This window comes from Platalea leucorodia (genome assembly GCF_965183815.1).
Source record: "Platalea leucorodia genome assembly, chromosome: Z".
Taxonomy (NCBI): domain Eukaryota; kingdom Metazoa; phylum Chordata; class Aves; order Pelecaniformes; family Threskiornithidae; genus Platalea; species Platalea leucorodia.
The window spans coordinates 76,764,517-76,783,310 of record NC_138858.1 but is presented as its reverse complement, the minus strand read 5'-3'; the positions used below and the strand labels follow the sequence as shown (position 1 = coordinate 76,783,310).

General features: G+C 40.8%; 1 protein-coding gene across 1 annotated transcript in view; it reads right to left on the bottom strand.

Moving 5' to 3' along the window:
* Positions 1 to 18,794, bottom strand: part of SVEP1 (sushi, von Willebrand factor type A, EGF and pentraxin domain containing 1) — a gene marked incomplete at its 5' end in the record, with an annotated part of 139,828 nt that overhangs the window by 52,262 nt on the left and 68,772 nt on the right. Inside the window, 13 exons of the mRNA XM_082335984.1 lie at positions 750 to 874; positions 2,218 to 2,393; positions 3,023 to 3,224; positions 4,409 to 4,566; positions 5,550 to 5,751; positions 6,655 to 6,768; positions 13,339 to 13,452; positions 13,956 to 14,052; positions 15,234 to 15,328; positions 15,924 to 16,085; positions 16,953 to 17,114; positions 17,855 to 18,016; positions 18,535 to 18,768. Coding sequence (XP_082192110.1) covers positions 750 to 874; positions 2,218 to 2,393; positions 3,023 to 3,224; positions 4,409 to 4,566; positions 5,550 to 5,751; positions 6,655 to 6,768; positions 13,339 to 13,452; positions 13,956 to 14,052; positions 15,234 to 15,328; positions 15,924 to 16,085; positions 16,953 to 17,114; positions 17,855 to 18,016; positions 18,535 to 18,768 — 2,003 coding nt within the window. The remainder of the gene's footprint in view (positions 1 to 749; positions 875 to 2,217; positions 2,394 to 3,022; positions 3,225 to 4,408; positions 4,567 to 5,549; positions 5,752 to 6,654; positions 6,769 to 13,338; positions 13,453 to 13,955; positions 14,053 to 15,233; positions 15,329 to 15,923; positions 16,086 to 16,952; positions 17,115 to 17,854; positions 18,017 to 18,534; positions 18,769 to 18,794) is intronic.

Genomic DNA, 18,794 nt, shown 5'->3' with positions numbered 1-18,794 from the left:
GGAGGTAATCAAGTATACAGTCAGGCTCTTCCCAGCAGTGCAAAGTGGGAGACAGAAACAGCAGTCATAAATGGAAAGGGGATGTTCCAACTAGATATAAAGAAAAAAATTTCACTCTGAGGATAACTGAGCACTGAAGCTTGTCTCCCAGAGAAGTTGAGGGATCACTGTCCTTGGAGACATCTTTTGATCTATACTAATACTTTAACTCTGTGAATATTTAGTGCCAAACCTTTATTTTGGTACCTGAATAAAAGTAGCCTAATATTCAGTTATGCTGCCCATTCAGACTTTTCCTGGGACTATATAGCTCAGATTTTTCATAGTGTCTAACGCATTGAGAGAAATTCTGATGCCTCCCCTCTGAAGTTCTACCGGTGCCTTCACACAGCAGGATGAGGGAACTGTAATCTGTAAAGCAAGCCCTGAGCTTGTTTCGTTTGGTTTTCTCCCGCTTCTAACAGGACTGCTAGCTTTCGTGTATGCCTTTATTTCTCTTTCAAAACTACATAATACAGAAAGGCTCAGTCAAAATAGAAGGTGACTCAGTGTTGATTTACCACACCTAGTTTTGCTTAAAGTTACTCCGCTTACTACACTAAGCTTATTATCCTAAACCAGAGCTTCATCTGGTCCCCACTGACTTCTGTGGGAACAGAGGTCTATCCAATGGGCTGACTTTGAATGCCTTTGCAAATGTTCATCCTACGCTCAGAGCCCTGTGCTCAAACACTGCAGTAAGGACTTACCTGCTGTGGAGACAAGACATGGTCCCAAATGTTGAGCTGGCTGATGGAGCCCACAAAAGATTCAGCTGGGTTGAATCCTTCTCCTTTCTGATCTTGCTCTTGACCCAGTACAAGTGCACCACCACCTAAACTCAGGGAGAATTAGAACAGGGATAGGAAATCAAGCCTTACAGCAGGGATCCCCATACGAAGACTAAAAACTAATCGAAACAAAACGTGTGCTACCCTGTGTTACTAAGATCTTGTAATGCAGGAGACCAGCCACCTTCAACAAATTCTCTCAGCAAACCTCTGGGAAGCCTTATGCTAGACTGAGGTAAGTCAGCGTAACAATTTGGAAGTGACTCTCAAATACTCATTAATGCTAAACTCATGCTGATCAGAACAGAAACTTTACATGGCTGCTTCAGGAATGGTATTGGCTCTAAGAGACCACTTCTAGCTCAGTATTTGAAGCATATTCAGAGCAATGCAAAATGCAGTTTTGAGCAGGTGGGGCATATTCTACAGTGCTAATTTGCACTTTCTGCTTTAAACAAAAGCTTAGAAAGTCAGGTAAAACAAATTTGATTCAAAACCCTCAGAAGCACATTGGTGATTAGACAGTCAATGTTCTGACATGCCATACAAGTTAAATTTTCTCTCTTCGACCAGTAGCATGGATGATGTGGACATGCATTTTGTATGTCACAGGGTATGTGGACAAGGGCAAAAAGTAATGGAGACTGCACACTTCCTTAGGTGTTGTCTCTGGAGGCAATACGGATGTAATTGGGAAAGACAGGGGCAAGCATAAGGTACACAGACTAAAATGCTTCACTATTGCTTTTTTTTTTTTAATATGGATAGTTTTTTAAAACTCTATGTAAATTTGGATGGTCGCAGTATGAAAACACTATCAAAACCAAATCTCTTTGCAGCAATCTAACGTCAGGCATTTCACAGCTCTTCAGTGATGAAGGTATCTCTTTCATGCCTTCTGATATTACTAGAAAGACCGCTGATCACAGGAAAAAACGAAGCAGCAAAACCCAGCTTGTTAGGAAAAAATGGAAACATAACTTCAAAAAGATGTCTGAAAGTAACAGGAGAAGGCTAATTCAATCAACTCTGAGCACACATTTATAAGGGAAATGCCAGTTAAACTTGTTTGTTGTGTGAGAAACCTATTGTCACAAAGCCATTCCAAAATCAGCTCAGCACAGGCTCCTTTTTGGACTAAACTCTGTCACCCCCAAAACAAGTTACCTACTAGTTTACTCTAGAAATGTGCACTTTGTCTTCAGCAAGGCCGAGTGAGGGAACTGTTGTCATGAACAAGAATAGCAAACATGAGCCCTGCATAAATCTTGAAAATGTGAAAACATACTAAAAACACAAAAATAAACATTTCCTTGCAGGCATAGCAAATTTTGCAATAAAAACAGAATGAAGGCAACAGATCTGGTGTAATATAAATAAAGCATACCAGGGATTTTTGAGCCAACAGACAGCCCACTGCCTCCATCAGACAGTTTTCCATCGATGTACACTTTCCATGTCCCATCTGTGCATGTCCATGTGACTGCAATGTGATGCCAGTTACCATCGTTCACTGAAGGACAGTCTGTGATCCTCTCTTTCCCATTTACATAAAGAACCCAGCTGCATGGAAGGAAGATGAAGGCATACTCAGTTGCATGCAGCAACTCTAAAACCATGGCCTGTCCCACACGACTCAAAGAAATGTTATTATTTGCCAAACGAGGTAACAGTGTCTACATCATACAAGAAATCTTCCTTCAAAGACCATCATACAAGATATCTCTCTCAGAGAACTTGGAAGTTATGGTTATCATATGCAAAGCATGGTGAGATAAGTAATGTGCTTTTGTACTAAAACGTGAAGACTCAAGTAATGGCTGCATTCTTAAACTGCCCCTTGGGTCCATCCCTGCTTTTGGAGTCACACTACAAGTACTCTAAGAGCTGAGCTCCATTTTATCCAGTCATTGTCTCAATGTGTCATTTATATATGATGTAAATGTAGGCCAGACAAAAATATCCCGCTTTCTAAACTTCACTCTTTCTTGCCATTACTCACCTATTTGGCAAAAAGTGAAGGAAACAAAGCAAGGAGAAAAACAAAACAAAGAGGCAACTCCAGTTACGGACTTTGAATGCAAATTTTTCTACCCCAAAGTAGGCAAAGCTGATATTCAGACTTCTGCTCTATGCTTTCTTTATCAATTCAAGACATCTGTAAGCTACGGAAAAGCAGAACTGTGATTTACCCATTGTAATCAGTCAGAAGAAATGCATTATCACTTCCATTCTCCACTGCATAAGAAATCGGAGTCCCATAGTTTGTGCTGTCAGTGGATTTCATCCAGAATGTACAGGTGATGTCACCAAGAGATGGGAAAACACCATCAAGCATGACGTATCCATAGATACCAGACACTTCAAAATCAAGATTGAAACCAGAGGACTGTTCTGCAACAAAGACAAAGAGTTTTCAGAGCTACGTTCCTGAAAACCCAGAAAAAGAATCAAATGGATTCTAAGCAAATGCAATAAAATGGAACACAGCCCATGTACAAAAATTATTCACTTTAAATTGATCAGAGGTAGAAAGAATGTATAGCAGTCTAACATCGGACAGGATTCAGAGCTTTCCAAGGCTAGAAAACACACAGGATCTGAAGAAAAATGACTGGAAAAGAAGCTGATTATCGAACAAACAATGAACATGAACCTTGCTTTTCAGTGTTCTGTCAATGAAATGATGTATCCATCTGCCATCCAACAACCCAAAGAGAAATGATCAGCTGGTTCCATTTTATGCACAAGAGTCAAGATTAAAAAAAAAAAAAATCTGCTCTGGACTTAACTGAAATACACTGTACTGGTATGGAACAGCATTTCTGTGCTGCTCGTCAATGCAGAGTGACATGCTTTACAAGGATACTACATGTAAATGTACCGAGTGGAGCTCTCCTGAAAGCTGGGTGTTGTTAAACTCAGACATAGGATGGTAGGTCTAAATGACCTGTATGTCCTCTACTGTCTCTGTAAAATCAACATGGGTTCTTCAGCTTCTGTTTAAAGGTTCACCAGCTACTAGTGTTAACACTTTATAATTTTCATGGAGTGGATAGAAGACAAATGGATTTGAGCCTCGTGGTTGCGTGGCCTAACTCCAGCATCATCCAGGAAGTTGGATGAGGTGTGACCCATTTTGCCTAACCATAGGGAACTTGATGCCCTTTTGGACATAGGGAACTTGATGCCTTAACTTCTAAAACTGAGATTACCTCATACTAATCTCAAACTCTGTGATGCAAAGCCCTACATGTAATACAAGAAACAGAAAGAGCTAATTAACTATGATACACAGAGCAAATACAAATTAAACTTGATAGACCTACTAGGTATTAAAAAGATAGAACTGTGCCTTAGAAAAGATAAATGAATATAAATATGACATAGCACACATGTTGTTACTTGTCTGCAATTACATTTACTAACACTGCAGTCACACAGGCTCCGCTCAGCCTCTCAGAGTCCCACCACCCTAGCTGCTTTCTGGGGAAGCTGTATGAAATCAGCCCAGCCAGTGCAAATCTTGCCCAGAGACTCAGTCAAGCCACCTTTTTCTGACACTTGGTCCTGTGTACCTGTTTCACACCTGCTGCCTGTAAAGCCAGGAGGACATTTACAAACGTACGAGTTCAAGGCATCCACACAGGTGGCTTGGTTTAAGCAGGGACTGGAGTCACAGTCATTGATGTTCACTTCACAGTTTAGTCCTGTGTACCCTGTCACACACAGACACCTACAGAAGAAAAGAGAAGCACACTTCACAGGTGGCTGCTATCGTGAGAAGAAATGCTGGCTGTGAGGCCAGCTCCACCAATGGGAATGGTATATACTGAAAAAAAAAATCAACATAAGAGACACTACAGAATTAATGGAGCTTTATTTTGGTAATATATATTTAAAAATATATTTATTTTGGTAGTATCTGTGTTTCTTCATATGAAATTGGGAGGGACAATCATTGCATTCCCCTGAGTGAACCATGCCTTCTAGAGTCCACAGAATTATAGACAAGAGGTATTTGACTTTTCAGGCATATATGCTTATACTGAGGGAAAACCAAGGCAGTAGAAAGGCACCAAAACCTCTGGTACTTGGAAAACCAAGGTGTTTGAAAGGCACCAAAACTTCTGAGGCTTTCAGGAGGGAAAGAGTTACTAAACCCAGACAGTAACAGCTGGTCAAACTCTCTGTCTCTACAGTGATCTAGGATATGACACTGCTGTTGGTATTTGTAACTTGTGATCTGAGTTCAGATACGCTAAAACATGAAAAGAAATATTTGGAAGATTCCACTGGTATTTGTATTTTAATCTCTGTATTCTCAATATGTACAGCTATCCCTGTCTTGCAGGCTATAGGAATGTAATATTATCAGGTACATCACTGGTCACCACCTGTTTTTCTAGTGGAAGGCAAGACAAGCCCTTGAAGCTTGGGAAAGTGGATTTCTTTTGAAGATCAATATTAAAACCATGCAGTCCTACCATGCTTACACTACAAACTCTGCATATTTTCTTCACTGTCTACCTTCTAATTTTTTAAGAGTGAGGAAACTAGGATTTATTTTCTTGCCTTTTAAAATCTCCTTTAGTGTGCATAAGGGGACCATTTATGTTGGATCAGGCTGCCAAATGCCTTGCTGAAATCAAAGAAGGCTGAAGCACCACAACATATCTGACTTTCCACATTGTATTACATCAATCATCTGTTTTTCACCTGAAGCTGTTGATACCATCTCTGCACGTAGCTCCATTCCTACAGGGTCTGCTGAGACACTCATCGATGTTTCTTTCACACAAGACACCACTAAAACCTGGGAGGCACTTGCAGGAGAAACTGCCAACTCGATCTTCACAAATAGCCCTATTAAGACACGGGTTTGAAAGGCATTCATTGACCTCCGTTTCACAGTAAACACCTGAGAAGAGAAGAACAAAGTCACAGCTCCGCTTTGAATTAACCTAAGAAAGAAGATTACTAACTCTGTTTTTTTAAGGACTGTTGCCAATCTTCTGGGAAACAGCAAACACCAGGGTAGCCATGTAAGTTTGAGATTTACCCCATTAATGGAGGTTAAGTGGTCACAGAAGAATTGCAGGAACCATCTTTGCAGTCATAGAAATTAACACTCAGCAAGCTGTGGGGAATTTAAACAGATATTGCCCATTTGGGGAGTAATTTGGGCTCAATCAGGAAATCACCTGAGAAACCATTCTGAGCAACTTATAAAAAGCTGCTACAAAAGATATTTAGCTGGAACCTTAACTCTAAGGAGAAACATGAAAGCCAGAAAAACATGATTCTGGGACTTCTGCTGTGAAAGAGGCTCTATGTTACAAGCACTAAGACTGAAGAAACTGCGTGTGATTTTATAGTGGAGCTCTTTGGCTACATGATAATCGACAGATATATCTAGTTGCTACAGAAATCTATGAAAGCAGTAGAAAACTGAGTATAGGGATGGGGAGTAGTTTTAATATAGACCATCTTGTCTACTGTTACAGTATTTTTTATTTTTAAATAGAATTAAAAATAACAATTTGCACCCATGTGAATGTCCTTATTCTTTCCTTAACATCACACAGTGAGTCCATGGCAAAATTAGGAATAGAAGACTGACCACTTAGTAAATCCTTCTGAAGCCGCACTTACACTACAGGGACCCTGAGAGATTACATGGACCTAGGGAATCTAGTACATCCATGTCAACATATAATATATGTAATAGATAGCAATGAGATTGAAATAGTTTGGACAGGGTAGGAAGACATCTTTTTTGGTCAGAAAGAGCGAAGGCTGACTTTAACAGAAAAAGGTGTACCTGTGAATCCTTTTGCACAAGTGCAGCGGTAACTGTTCTTGCCATCAACACAGCGGGCTCCATTCAAACACGGACTGGAGCTACATTCATTTATGTCTTCCTCACACAAGAGACCTTCAAACAGCAAGGTGAAAGGGTTAAAGCCAAGATAGACAAAGCCACTGCATCAAAATGCCTCCTGAAAGCCTAGGGGCAAGGAGGATATTTAAATATCTTAGTCACTTAACTAAACAAAAGAAAGGCCTTTGTGATTTAGGGAGTAGTTAGAATGGTTGTAAGATAAGGGGGCTCCGGGATAATCCCATCCCAGACAACTGGGCCTTGGGAGAACAAATACATGGAAGATAGGAGGTCACAAAAGAATGACAACAGCCTTGAAGGACACCATTTACGTGATCCTAGGACTGAGTTTGTGCAGAAGCAAAGGTCAATCAGTGAACACAGTGAAGAAGACTACGAGCCTTCATCTGAAGACCCCCAAAGACCACCTGAAGACCACCACGGGAGACGACTGCGCATGCAGATCGGACATTTGCATATGTTAATAAGCTCCAGGAGATCTCATGTTTATGTAAATGATTTCTCGGAAATCCTGTGAATATGTAGGATTTTATAGTGTATAATCTCTGAAAGTCCACCAAATCGGTGGAGCACTCATGGTGGAGAATGCCCAGTGCTGCCCAGCGCTGCAATAAAGAATACCTGCTTAATAGTAACTTCGTTGCTATTGAGTTTCATTTCAGGGACTCTCTGAATACTCCGTTTCTCCCTTGGGGGGATTCAGACTGTGAGGAGAAGCATCCGTGAATTTTTGTATCAGTTTTGGCGACCCAGATGGGACGCTCTCTGCTCGGCTGCAGGACCCGTTGAGAACGGGACTCCCTAGGGTACCCCCGGAAAATTTCCGGAGGGACTCCTTGCCTCAATCGGATCGCTGCGGGAGCAGACAAGGACCGTCTTCGGAAAAAGGTATTCTTTCTTAAATTTGGTTTGGGACTAGTCATCTGTCGGAAACCCCTGTAAGCCGTGAGTGGTTCACGCTTGGTGGAGTATACCGGGCTGCTAGCGCCTTAAAGGTATACGCTGGGGGCACTTCGGTGCCCATCTGGGAGCACTTCGGTGCTCATTTGGAACTCTTGCATTTGGGTATATTGGATCTTGGCTTTGGAACTCGGTTATTTGATTTTGGGATTGTGTTTGGCATGTTATAAGGACAAGTAGTTGATCTGTGTTTGCTTTTAGGACTTTTGTTCATTGTATTGGTATGTGAGCATTTTTGTTGTCAAAAGTGTCTATACTGTCCTGCGCGTGTGTGAATAAGACGTACTTGGTATTTGAGTGTTTTGCCATCAAAAGTGTGTATACTGTCCTGCGCGTGTGTGAATGAGACGTACTCTTAGTACGAAGCGAGTGCGGAGTCCTGATCCGCGGTTTCGTCGTCCCGCGAGGGAAACGGCCGGAGACGGACAAAGGGAAAGAAAAAGGTTGAAGGATGTAAAACAGTAATTCTGTAACCCTCTAAGTGGTAAAGTGTGGACCGTGGAACTAACTGTTAAGGTACTGCGGGAATACAGGAGAGAACTGGGACCAATAAAATGGAAGGGTCACAGCAAAGTAAAGAGATAGCAAAGAAATCTCCATTAGGTTGCATTTTATATCACTGGAAGGACATAGGGGGTCCTCCTGGAGGAAATGTGAATAAGAAAACTCTAAGTATTGTAATCAGTGATGGCCATTGTATAAATTAGATGATGAAGAAAAGTGGCCTTTGAATGGGACTCTGAAGTATAACGCCTTGCTGCAACTCCTGTTATTTTTAAGGAGGGAGGGAAAATGGGACGAAGCTATGTATGCGGATATGTTTTTTTTAAAGGCAGCCCGAGCTCATGTAGAAACACAGATTGAGGGACGAGTGTTACACGGCAGAGCTGAAGATCCTGTGCCCTCCAGGGACCCGGGTTGGGACCCTAATGATCCAGCTCAGTACCGTTTCTTGCAACGATACCGAACCTGGATCAAACTGGGAATAGAACATGTGATCCCAAAGGCAGTTAACTGGTCTGCTCTGTATGCGATCAAGCAGGGGCAGACTGAAACGCCCACGGAGTTTTTAGATCGCTTACGGGCTGCTGTGAGAAGATTTACTACTATGGCACCGGAGTCAGAAGCTGCCACACAGCAGTTGGTATTTCTGTTTCTGGGACAATCCACTAATGATACCAGAAAGAAACTTCAGAAACTTAGGGAACCAGATATAAGGAATTTAGAAAAGTTGCTGGAGGAAGCATGGAGAGTATATCGGAATGGGGAGGGGGAGGACAGAAGGAAACTGGGAAAGGAGATAGTGGCTGCGTTAGCCACATTCTCTATATTGAATCAAACCTTGTTACCTATAAGTAAACAAAATGTTAGTGTTGTGGGAGCAACTGGGCAGGTTGAAAAAGCTTTTTTCTTGAAACCATTAAAATTTAGAATTGGGAAGAGTGTGGGGATTCACGAATTTCTCTACCTGCCTGGGGCTCCTAGACCATTACTGGGAAGGGACCTATTAGAACAACCAAATCCCAAAATAAAATTTAGAAATGGGGAAATTGAATTTAAAATACCAGACAAAAATCACATTGGAATTTTAAGCTTGGTTCTTACTGAACCCCAAATTAGAGAAGAAGAAATTATACAAGAAATAAAAGACCAGGTATACCCAGGAGCATGGGCCTCAGGAATACCTGGAAAGGCTAAAAATGCTGAATTGGTTGTTGTTAAACTGTTAAGATAAAGCAATACCCCTTGAAATTGGAAGATAGGCGAGGGGTAAAAAGTATTATAGAAGAGTTTATAAAATTTGGACTATTAATTGAATACTCTTCAGAATATAACACTCCCATTTTGCCCGTCAAAAAGCCTGTTGGCAAAACTTATTGATTGGTGCAAGATTTGCGGGTAATGAATAGTTGACAATTTGTATCCGGTAGTGGCAAACCCATATACTCTGCTGACTGCTTTAAAGGAAACCTATGAATGGTTTACTGTGTTAGATTTAAAGGATGCATTCTTTTGCCTTACCTTGGCTCCAGAAAACTGCAATTTATTTGCCTTTGAATGGGAAAACCCTGATACAGGACGAAAAACCCAACCGACCTGGACAGTGTTACCCCAAGGATTTAAAAACAGCCCTACCATTTTTGGAAATCAATTAGCTAAGGAATTAGCGACCTGGAAGAGGCCCCCAGGAAATGGGATTCTTTTGCAATATGTGGATGATATCTTAATAGCCACAGAAAAGGATGAAGAGTGTAAGGAATGGACTGTGAGCTTGTTGAATTTTCTGGGATTAAGTGGTTACTGAGTCTCATTACAGAAAGCCCAAATCTTGAAGAAGGAAGTAATATACCTGGGATTCGTGATTTCTAAGGGACAAAGACAACTCGGGAATGACCGAAAGGAAGCTATCTGCAGAACTCCAGAACCGACCACGGTAAAAGAGCTTCGAACTTTTTGGGAAATGACAGGTTGGTGCTGATTATGGATCTATAATTATGGACTTTTGGCTAAACCTCTATATGAACTGTTGAAAATAGCCAGACACAATTAATATGGACTGATGAAGCTAAGAGGGCATTCAAGGAAGCGAAACTGGAGCTAATGAAGGCTCCAGCTTTGGGCCTACCAGATGTAACGAAACCTTTCTGGCTGTTCTCCTGTGAAAGGCAAGGAGCGGCTCTGGGAATTCTGGCCCAGAAGCTGGGTCCTTATAAACGAGCTGTAGCATACTTCTCTAAACAATTGGATGAAGTAAGCAAAGGATGGCCGGGATGCCTTCGGGCAGTGGCTGCCGTTGTTTTGATTATCCAAGAAGCTTGAAAATTTACTTTGGGACGAAAGATGATTGTGCACACTTCCCACACTGTAACCTCCGTTTTAGATGATATAGAAATCATAAGCGATAAACAGGAAATGGAGACTGTCGTGCCTGATTGTATAGAAACTATTGAAACTGTATACGCAAGCACACCAGACTTGAAGGAGGAGCTGCTGGAAGAAGCCGACCGAACCTGGTATACTGATGGGAGCAGTTTCATAAAGAATGGAGTTCGGATGGCAGGATATGCTGGAACCACCACAGACCGACTGGTGGAAGCAAAGTCACTCCCTAAGGGTACATCTGCACAACGAGCTGAAATAATTGCCCTAGTGAGAGCGTTGCAGCTGGCTGAAGGGCTGCAAGTAAATATTTGGACAGATTCAAAATATGCCTTTGGTGTAGTCCATGCCCATGGAGCAATTTGGAACGAGGACTTTTAACTTCTCAAGGGAAAGGTATAAAACATGCTGATATAATTTTACGACTTTTAGATGCTGTACAACTTCCATCAGCAGTGGCGATTATGCACTGCAAAGGGCATCAGAAAGGTAACACTGACAGGGAAGTGGGAAAGAAATGGGTTGATTACGAGGCAAGACGAGCTGCGGAACAAGTATAATTCCTGAAAAATCTTTGCCACTACCTGAGACAAACATATGATTTAGATCTTTGTGAAACCACCTCTGACAGTATCTTATGTGGACAACAGTCTCAATTATATGAACTATGCTTATTAGAACATTCTGTTAACAATTGCAAATGGATGATCCTGTCTCCTGATGTGTTTGAAATGTTTGTAGAAATTAATGCCAGACGTGTGTGTTTAGTGACTCATAACTCATCAGGTAGTTGAAGAATATCACCTAATCACTCCTTTTATGTGATCGCATATACAGAAGAACAAGTGGCAATGTTTTGGCTTAAATATAAGTCGTGCAAACATATCTCTGGAAAAATTAAACAAAATCTTGAACCAATAATAACTAAGGACAAACTTATTGGACTGTCTAGTCAAATTAAAGATGATATCGCCCATCATTGGTGGGATATCTTTTGGGATACTCACCCTCTGCAGAGAAAACTTTGAATGTTCTAGCCCACCCACTCTTGATATTATTGGTGTTTGTTATTATACTAACAGTTGTCAATTGCCTTTTGTGGTATAAGCTGAAGAAATTGGCTATGAGAGTTTGGGCCTTGCCTAAGGTGATAAAATATGAAAACTTAAGACCTTTGTAAAGAAATTTACAAAGTTTAAAGAAAAGGGGGGAATGAAAGGGTTAAAGCCAAGATAGACAAAGCCACTGCATCAAAATGCCTCCTGAAAGCCTAGGGGCAAGGAGGATATTTAAATATCTTAGTCACTTAACTAAACAAAAGAAAGGCCTTTGTGATTTAGGGAGTAGTTAGAATGGTTGTAAGATAAGGGGGCTCCGGGATAATCCCATCCCAGACAACTGGGCCTTGGGAGAACAAATACATGGAAGATAGGAGGTCACAAAAGAATGACAACAGCCTTGAAGGACACCATTTACGTGATCCTAGGACTGAGTTTGTGCAGAAGCAAAGGTCAATCAGTGAACACAGTGAAGAAGACTACGAGCCTTCATCTGAAGACCCCCAAAGACCACCTGAAGACCACCACGGGAGACGACTGCGCATGCAGATCGGACATTTGCATATGTTAATAAGCTCCAGGAGATCTCATGTTTATGTAAATGATTTCTCGGAAATCCTGTGAATATGTAGGATTTTATAGTGTATAATCTCTGAAAGTCCACCAAATCGGTGGAGCACTCATGGTGGAGAATGCCCAGTGCTGCCCAGCGCTGCAATAAAGAATACCTGCTTAATAGTAACTTCGTTGCTATTGAGTTTCATTTCAGGGACTCTCTGAATACTCCGTTTCTCCCTTGGGGGGATTCAGACTGTGAGGAGAAGCATCCATGAATTTTTGTATCAAAGGGATACAAGGCATGATCAAGACATATTCAAGGTCTGCATGCTGCAGTGACTGAAGGAAGACAGAACTGCACCATACTGCTTGCATAACAGAAGGCTAGTGAGATCAGGTGATATAATTCCATGTTTGACTGCACTACTACAAACATCTACAGAGATCATCTGTGTTATTTAGATGCTGGGATGTGAAGTCCATGGTGCGTCTTTATAAAGTTTAAAAAATATCCAGCAAGTGTTGCTGTCAATACATGTATAGCCATAAACATGAAAAATAAGGGAAACCATTTCTGGTGGAAAACACCAGGCCTTTTTTTTAATTACACAAAATTATCTCCTCAATAGTTTATTTCAATATTTAGAAAGTAGGTGCTGTTTTGGCAAAGCACTCAAGCATGTCAGTTTCCCCACATACTTCAATACCTTCAACATACATGCAGGTCAGAGTCAAAAAGACTGAGAAAAAAGATAAGAAAAAGCCCTCTCCCTTACTTATAGGGCTGCAGTAAAGCAACTGCATAAATGCTTTGTCTAGTCAGGCCACATTCAGTCTCCCAAGTAGTTTCGCTGTGAGTACTTACTAATTCCCTAAACTTCATTCCTTTTTTTTTTTTTCAGACCAGAAATGTCACAAACCAGAAGCATACATGCACAAACATGCACAGCGACTGTCCTTGAATGCTCATCCTTTTATTGCAAAACCTATCCACATACAGTAGAACCTTACTCTAACCTGTAGATCAGTTTGCTTTCCTGTTATCATCCCACGGATGTGAAATCATACAGCCCTTGTGTTTTGTGTTATCTACTTGGCACAGAAACAATGCCTGTCTGAAGAAGAGCTATGAAGTGAAACAAATTACCTGAATAGCCTGGTTGACAATGGCAAACAAAGGTCCCAATGCCATCTTTGCACATTCCATTGTTGCGACAAGGAGATGATTTACACTCATCAACTTCTGTTTCACATTTCAAGCCTAGAATGCAAAATAAAGGACTGAGAACAGAGAGACACAATTTGATCCTGTTCAGCAAGATAGAAGTCATGACTACTTAATGTAGGGAAATATGACTGATTAATTGCATACATTACCAGGCACTCAGGTTTATTATCTTCTCTCCCAGCAACTGGGAAGCTAACAGTGAAGAGGAGTACAGGCAGATGTGGTGGAATTAGCTGTTTAGAGTGCAAATTTCCAGATTTGCTAATCATAAATATTGCCAAGTGATAGGATTTTCAAATCTACTAACTCCACTAAAACAAACCCCATTCAAAATCCTTTTCTGCCAAACAATATATAATTCAGCAAGAACATGAGGAACTATTTCTTTTCTTGATACTTACATATGGTAAATCTGTGATGGCTATTCCGATTAGTTAGGCTATACTCTTGCACTGAAATGTTTTGCCCCTTTATGCTTGCTCATGTTAACAGCATGGAGACATGTTAGCTCCTCCACCTGCTTCTCAATTTTTTACCTGTATATCCAAGTGGGCATATGCAAATATATCCACTTCCCAACTGTTTGCATGTCCCATTGTTGTGGCACGGTTCCAGGAAACACTCATGAAAGACCTGCCAGAGGAAAGAATGATACAATTACAGTAAAGGTGGAAATACAGGTGGAACAAAATACTCCAATTTTAAACTGCACACCCTATAGTCACTTTGGAAAGCTAGGAAAAAAAATTCACTGGCATTAACTTAGCTCTTCCTCTTTGTCTCCTCAGCACACCAACCATTCTTTTTTCTAGAGAAAAATACGAGGAATTTGAATTGTTATTTTAAAATGACCTTTTACCTAGCAAAATGTGATCATTGCAGTTGTCCCCTTAGTACTTTCTTTAGCTATGATTCACAGGTGACATTTTATATTATGATATCTTCTCTATGAGAGTTCTCCATTTTGCATCCTTTTATGCTGACTAATCACTTCCTGCTACTGGTCATCAGGTGAACTGTTGGGGAACTTCATTGCGTCATGTTATTTTTTCTGATGTAGCAAACCTGAATTCAGCAAAGCCCTTGAGTAAATAGTCAACTAAAACCATAGGAGATCAGTTTGTCACCTGTCTATATGTTATATAATCGTTCAGACCAAATTTATCTTCAATCAACTTTGTTCCTGTTTACACAATATCCTAACTTTAGGTTCAATCAAAGCGGTCTTGTCAGAGTTACAGACTGGGTGGGAGATGGTGGTGGTAAGGGGCATCTCTGGCAAACACTGTCACTGGAGAAGTTTCTATCACATGAGGACTTGCCTGTATTTCAAAGGGGGTACTCACAGCAGAAGGGAGCTCTGCTTGCCTCCTCTCAAGTGTATCTATGTTGCAATAAGTAACACAAACATTTTACAACCGGGACTTAGTTGCCTGGTAGCATTTTCTGGAATTCAGCATATGGAAGACATCAGATGACTGAGAGTGGTCAATCTACTTTTTATAGATTGGCTGAACGTCCTCCATGGAGTTTACATTTCTTTTATGTGTGATAAATACTTCGTACATCAGGTGAAGGCTTCAAGTCCAGAATTTAAGATTGCCAATAGCTGATGCAGCCTGCTTTGTTCAGTGAAAGTGCTTCCATGATTACAAAAAGAGTTTAAGTGCTCCCCTCATGACCATCGCTCTGGTCTCTTCAGGAAACATGGTCAGCATAACGATCACATTTAAAAAGGCCTTAGTCATTTACTGCTGCCTAAGGCACTTTTTCTTTCATTTGAGGTAACATGGGAAAATATATCTTGTTCTTGCCTGACTGCTGACTTTGTACTGCTTGCTGATATTTTCTGGAGAGGCTGGTACCATCATAACACTTTCCTCAGCTGCTGAAAAAGTAGAGCCAAAACCTAAAGAGGAAAGACATGAAAGTGCTATTAATAATACTGTATGGCAAAGTTCCTATTCCATGAGGGCACAACAATTGCATGTTAGTAGCGCATCTAAAGATATGCCTAAAAAAGTGAATTTCTGGGAATAAAAAGCAAACTTTACAGTAACCACATAGTATTTTATATATATTTTACACACAAATATATATTTGTAAGCACATACATTTCTAAAACACACATGTGTTTGTAGATATAAAATATATTTTATGTGCATTTATACACACACACATACATGCATATACATATTTGTATATATATTTGTGTATATATATAACTCTCTATAGCGTGTATATATAGTATACATATGGAATATGTGTGTGTGTGTGTATACACACTCTGTACATGTACACTGTTATTGAGCCTTGGTATGTATCACACAGTCACTCCTTCTGCATAACACACAGACAACACCAGTAGGCAAAAACAGCTGTGAACTTCACTGGTTGAAATGGAAGGTCTACATTTGTTAGGAGAGTAAGTGGGATGTTTTCTGTTGGCCTTCCTTTAGATGTTCCCTTTATTCACTTCCTCCAGCATAGATACTTTAGCTTACTTGAACAATCTGTGATGGATCTGGCACCAATGACAGTTGTTGTTCCATAAAAGGGACAAGACAAGCAGTAGGACTTTCCCGGGTCTGGTTGATAGTAGTCTCTGGGACAAGGGTAACAAGGCGTCAAACCTGTACGAGAGAACTCGCCTGCAAGACATGGTACTGCAAGAAAAAAAGGACATTTTTTTGAGTGATCACTTTTACCCATACCCTGCCTCCTCCCACCTCTTTCTGGTCATTTTCTCTCCTCCCCTCATAGTCCCTCCTCAGACTTAAATGAATAGGGTGAAACCTGCCAGGAATTCACAACTCGAGGAGATGCTTATTTAAATTGCGCTGTTAGGTGACATGTCATTCTCAAAGGACTACGGAAATATCTGGGAAGTATTTCTATCTGTTCCTCTTGGTGCTCTGGGGACAGCTTTCACACGCAACTTCCTTTCCCTTTCATATCTTTCATACTTGTTTTTTTTTTTTGTGTGTGTGTGTGTGTGTGTGCGTGGTTTTTTTTCCTTCAAGAAGGAGTAAGGACAAAAGACAAGTCCTTTTTGTACCCTTAATCCCTGCAGATTATTTCCCCTGGGAATCTTTCTGGTGAAGATTCCCAAAGACAGTTGAGGACAATTTCTTGGAAAAAAGTTATGGAATAAACTGTGTTAAAATGCAGTATTTTTGTACAGAAGACGTGGAAGCTGTTTTGGAGACAATAGTGACAAACATCCTGTCATTCCCTTTCTCTTCTGTAAGGAAAAAGGTTTTATTTTCATGTAGGTACCCATCACATATCTCATTTTATTCATCTTTAGATAAGAATTCATCTTGGAAATCTGAAGGAGGGCATTTGAAATAATCAGGGTATCAGGAAATGACCTATCATTTTGCTTGGAAATGCTGCTTGGTTCACCCCTAACCAGAAGTGGAATTCAATCTCAGGCAGATGAACGGGATTACATTAGCTGATGTTTAAACAACATTTAGAAATTTTTAGAATTTAATTTTAAAAATTTCATAGCCCCTTTTGTTACAGACCTCCACAAGCTGAGACATCCACCGCGCCTCTTTTTACTGTTGATGTATTTTCCGGGCAAGAGATGCAATTCCTGGATCCAAATGCTGGCTGATATGTGCCAAGTGGACATGTTTCACAGGTCTCAAGACCATTAGGTGAATACGTTCCCTGCTTGCACTGAGCTATAAGGCAGAAGAATTCATAAAGATTAAGCAATGTCCAACAGGAAACATGGCTCCTAACCTCTGAAAATAATGCTGAAATCACAATACATGTCACAGGGACTTTTATTTCTAGGGTTTAGTCTACCCTGAAGGACTTCATGGGTACAAAGAGCAAAAAAAAATAATTCTGGTGTGTTACTGATAGTGCATTTGTGAATTATTAACCAGTTCATTCTCTTCCGATCAGCTTCACAGATGATTTATTGAGACTCAGTTACTCATTTTTAATCAACAAAATTAATGATAAGGCAATAAACAGGAAATAAAACTAGCTACTTGTTTTTCAGAACAAGTCACAAAGCGATAGTGGTGCTGAAGTGCTCAATACCAGAGCACTATAGTGCAGGATGCACTTTTCATCTTTGATCATGGTAGGATGGAGAGGGGCCGGCAAGGACAAGAATGGCGTTGTTTTAAGCGTATCAGTCCCTGCAAAACAGGCTCACAGCCTTACAGAATGAAGACAGAAATGAAACAAAGCTTCAAAGGTCAATTCTTCTTAAAACATCTGCCCAGGCATCCTGCATGCCACAGCAGTGGTGAAAACCTGGATTTTTCTCTTTCCATATGAATTAAGGGGCAGTTAGGACTGCTCCTCATTTCACAGGCTAACCTCATTCCAATATGCCCACAACGGGGACCAAAAGGATATCAACAGGAATTCAGAAGTGGCTGTCTGGAGAAGACAAAGTTCTCACCTTTGCATTCAGAGATGCTCCTGGAGTGTAGATACTCAGTATAGCTACCAGATGGACAACTTTTGCATTCCAGCTGCCCTTCCTCATCTTGGTAGGATCCAGTCCAGCAGCTTTCACAGGTATGATGCTCCAGGGAGTAATAGGTACCCAAAGGGCAGTTGACTGTAATGTTGGAAACATAAGGTTCCTCTCAGAATGCACAATCATACATATTTGTCTTGCCTCTAGACTTCCCATTTAGTCAAACCAACCTTGTTTATGTGAAATGTGACTCTGTTCTGCAACAAATGGAGTATCGCTTTGGAACAGCGCAAAGATCTCACTATGCACAGGAAATGAAATCCAATTCTCTATCACAGCTACACATCATCCACAAGACTAATAGGGTTAAAAGACTGCATACCAAGCACTGTTTTCCTCTGTATCACCAAGTGTGGATATGCCTGATTTCCCCATGGGAGTGGAATCCTGGGTACAAAAGCATCCTTTTTCCACAGGCCTTGGTTAGGAACATAAACATCCTCTGGAAGTCAAACTGTGCAAAGCATTTTTGCAGTTTATTGTTCTGGGAGACCACAAGCACTGGACTGTGTCAAACCATAACCCTCTGCAAACATCCTCTAAAACCTTGCTTTCAAAAGGATACTAAATACATGTAAGGAGCAAGTCATTTGGCTTACCACACATTCTCCCCCTCAGCACAGAACCAGGCCTGCAGAAAAGAAAGGCCTTCTCGGTCTCCAGTGAGTTGCTGTCAGCTACAATGAGTTCGGATGCAAACTGAAAAGAATACATGGGTTCCTTATTGAGAGTCCTATTTAGCCTGTTCGTGATTGTCTCCAGAGTTTTAAGGAGCCGTCGCTGGTTTTCCAGTTCCAATGTATCATTCCTTTCATCAGGCAGTGGCACGCTAGCTGGGATATAAACAGAAAACACAAAA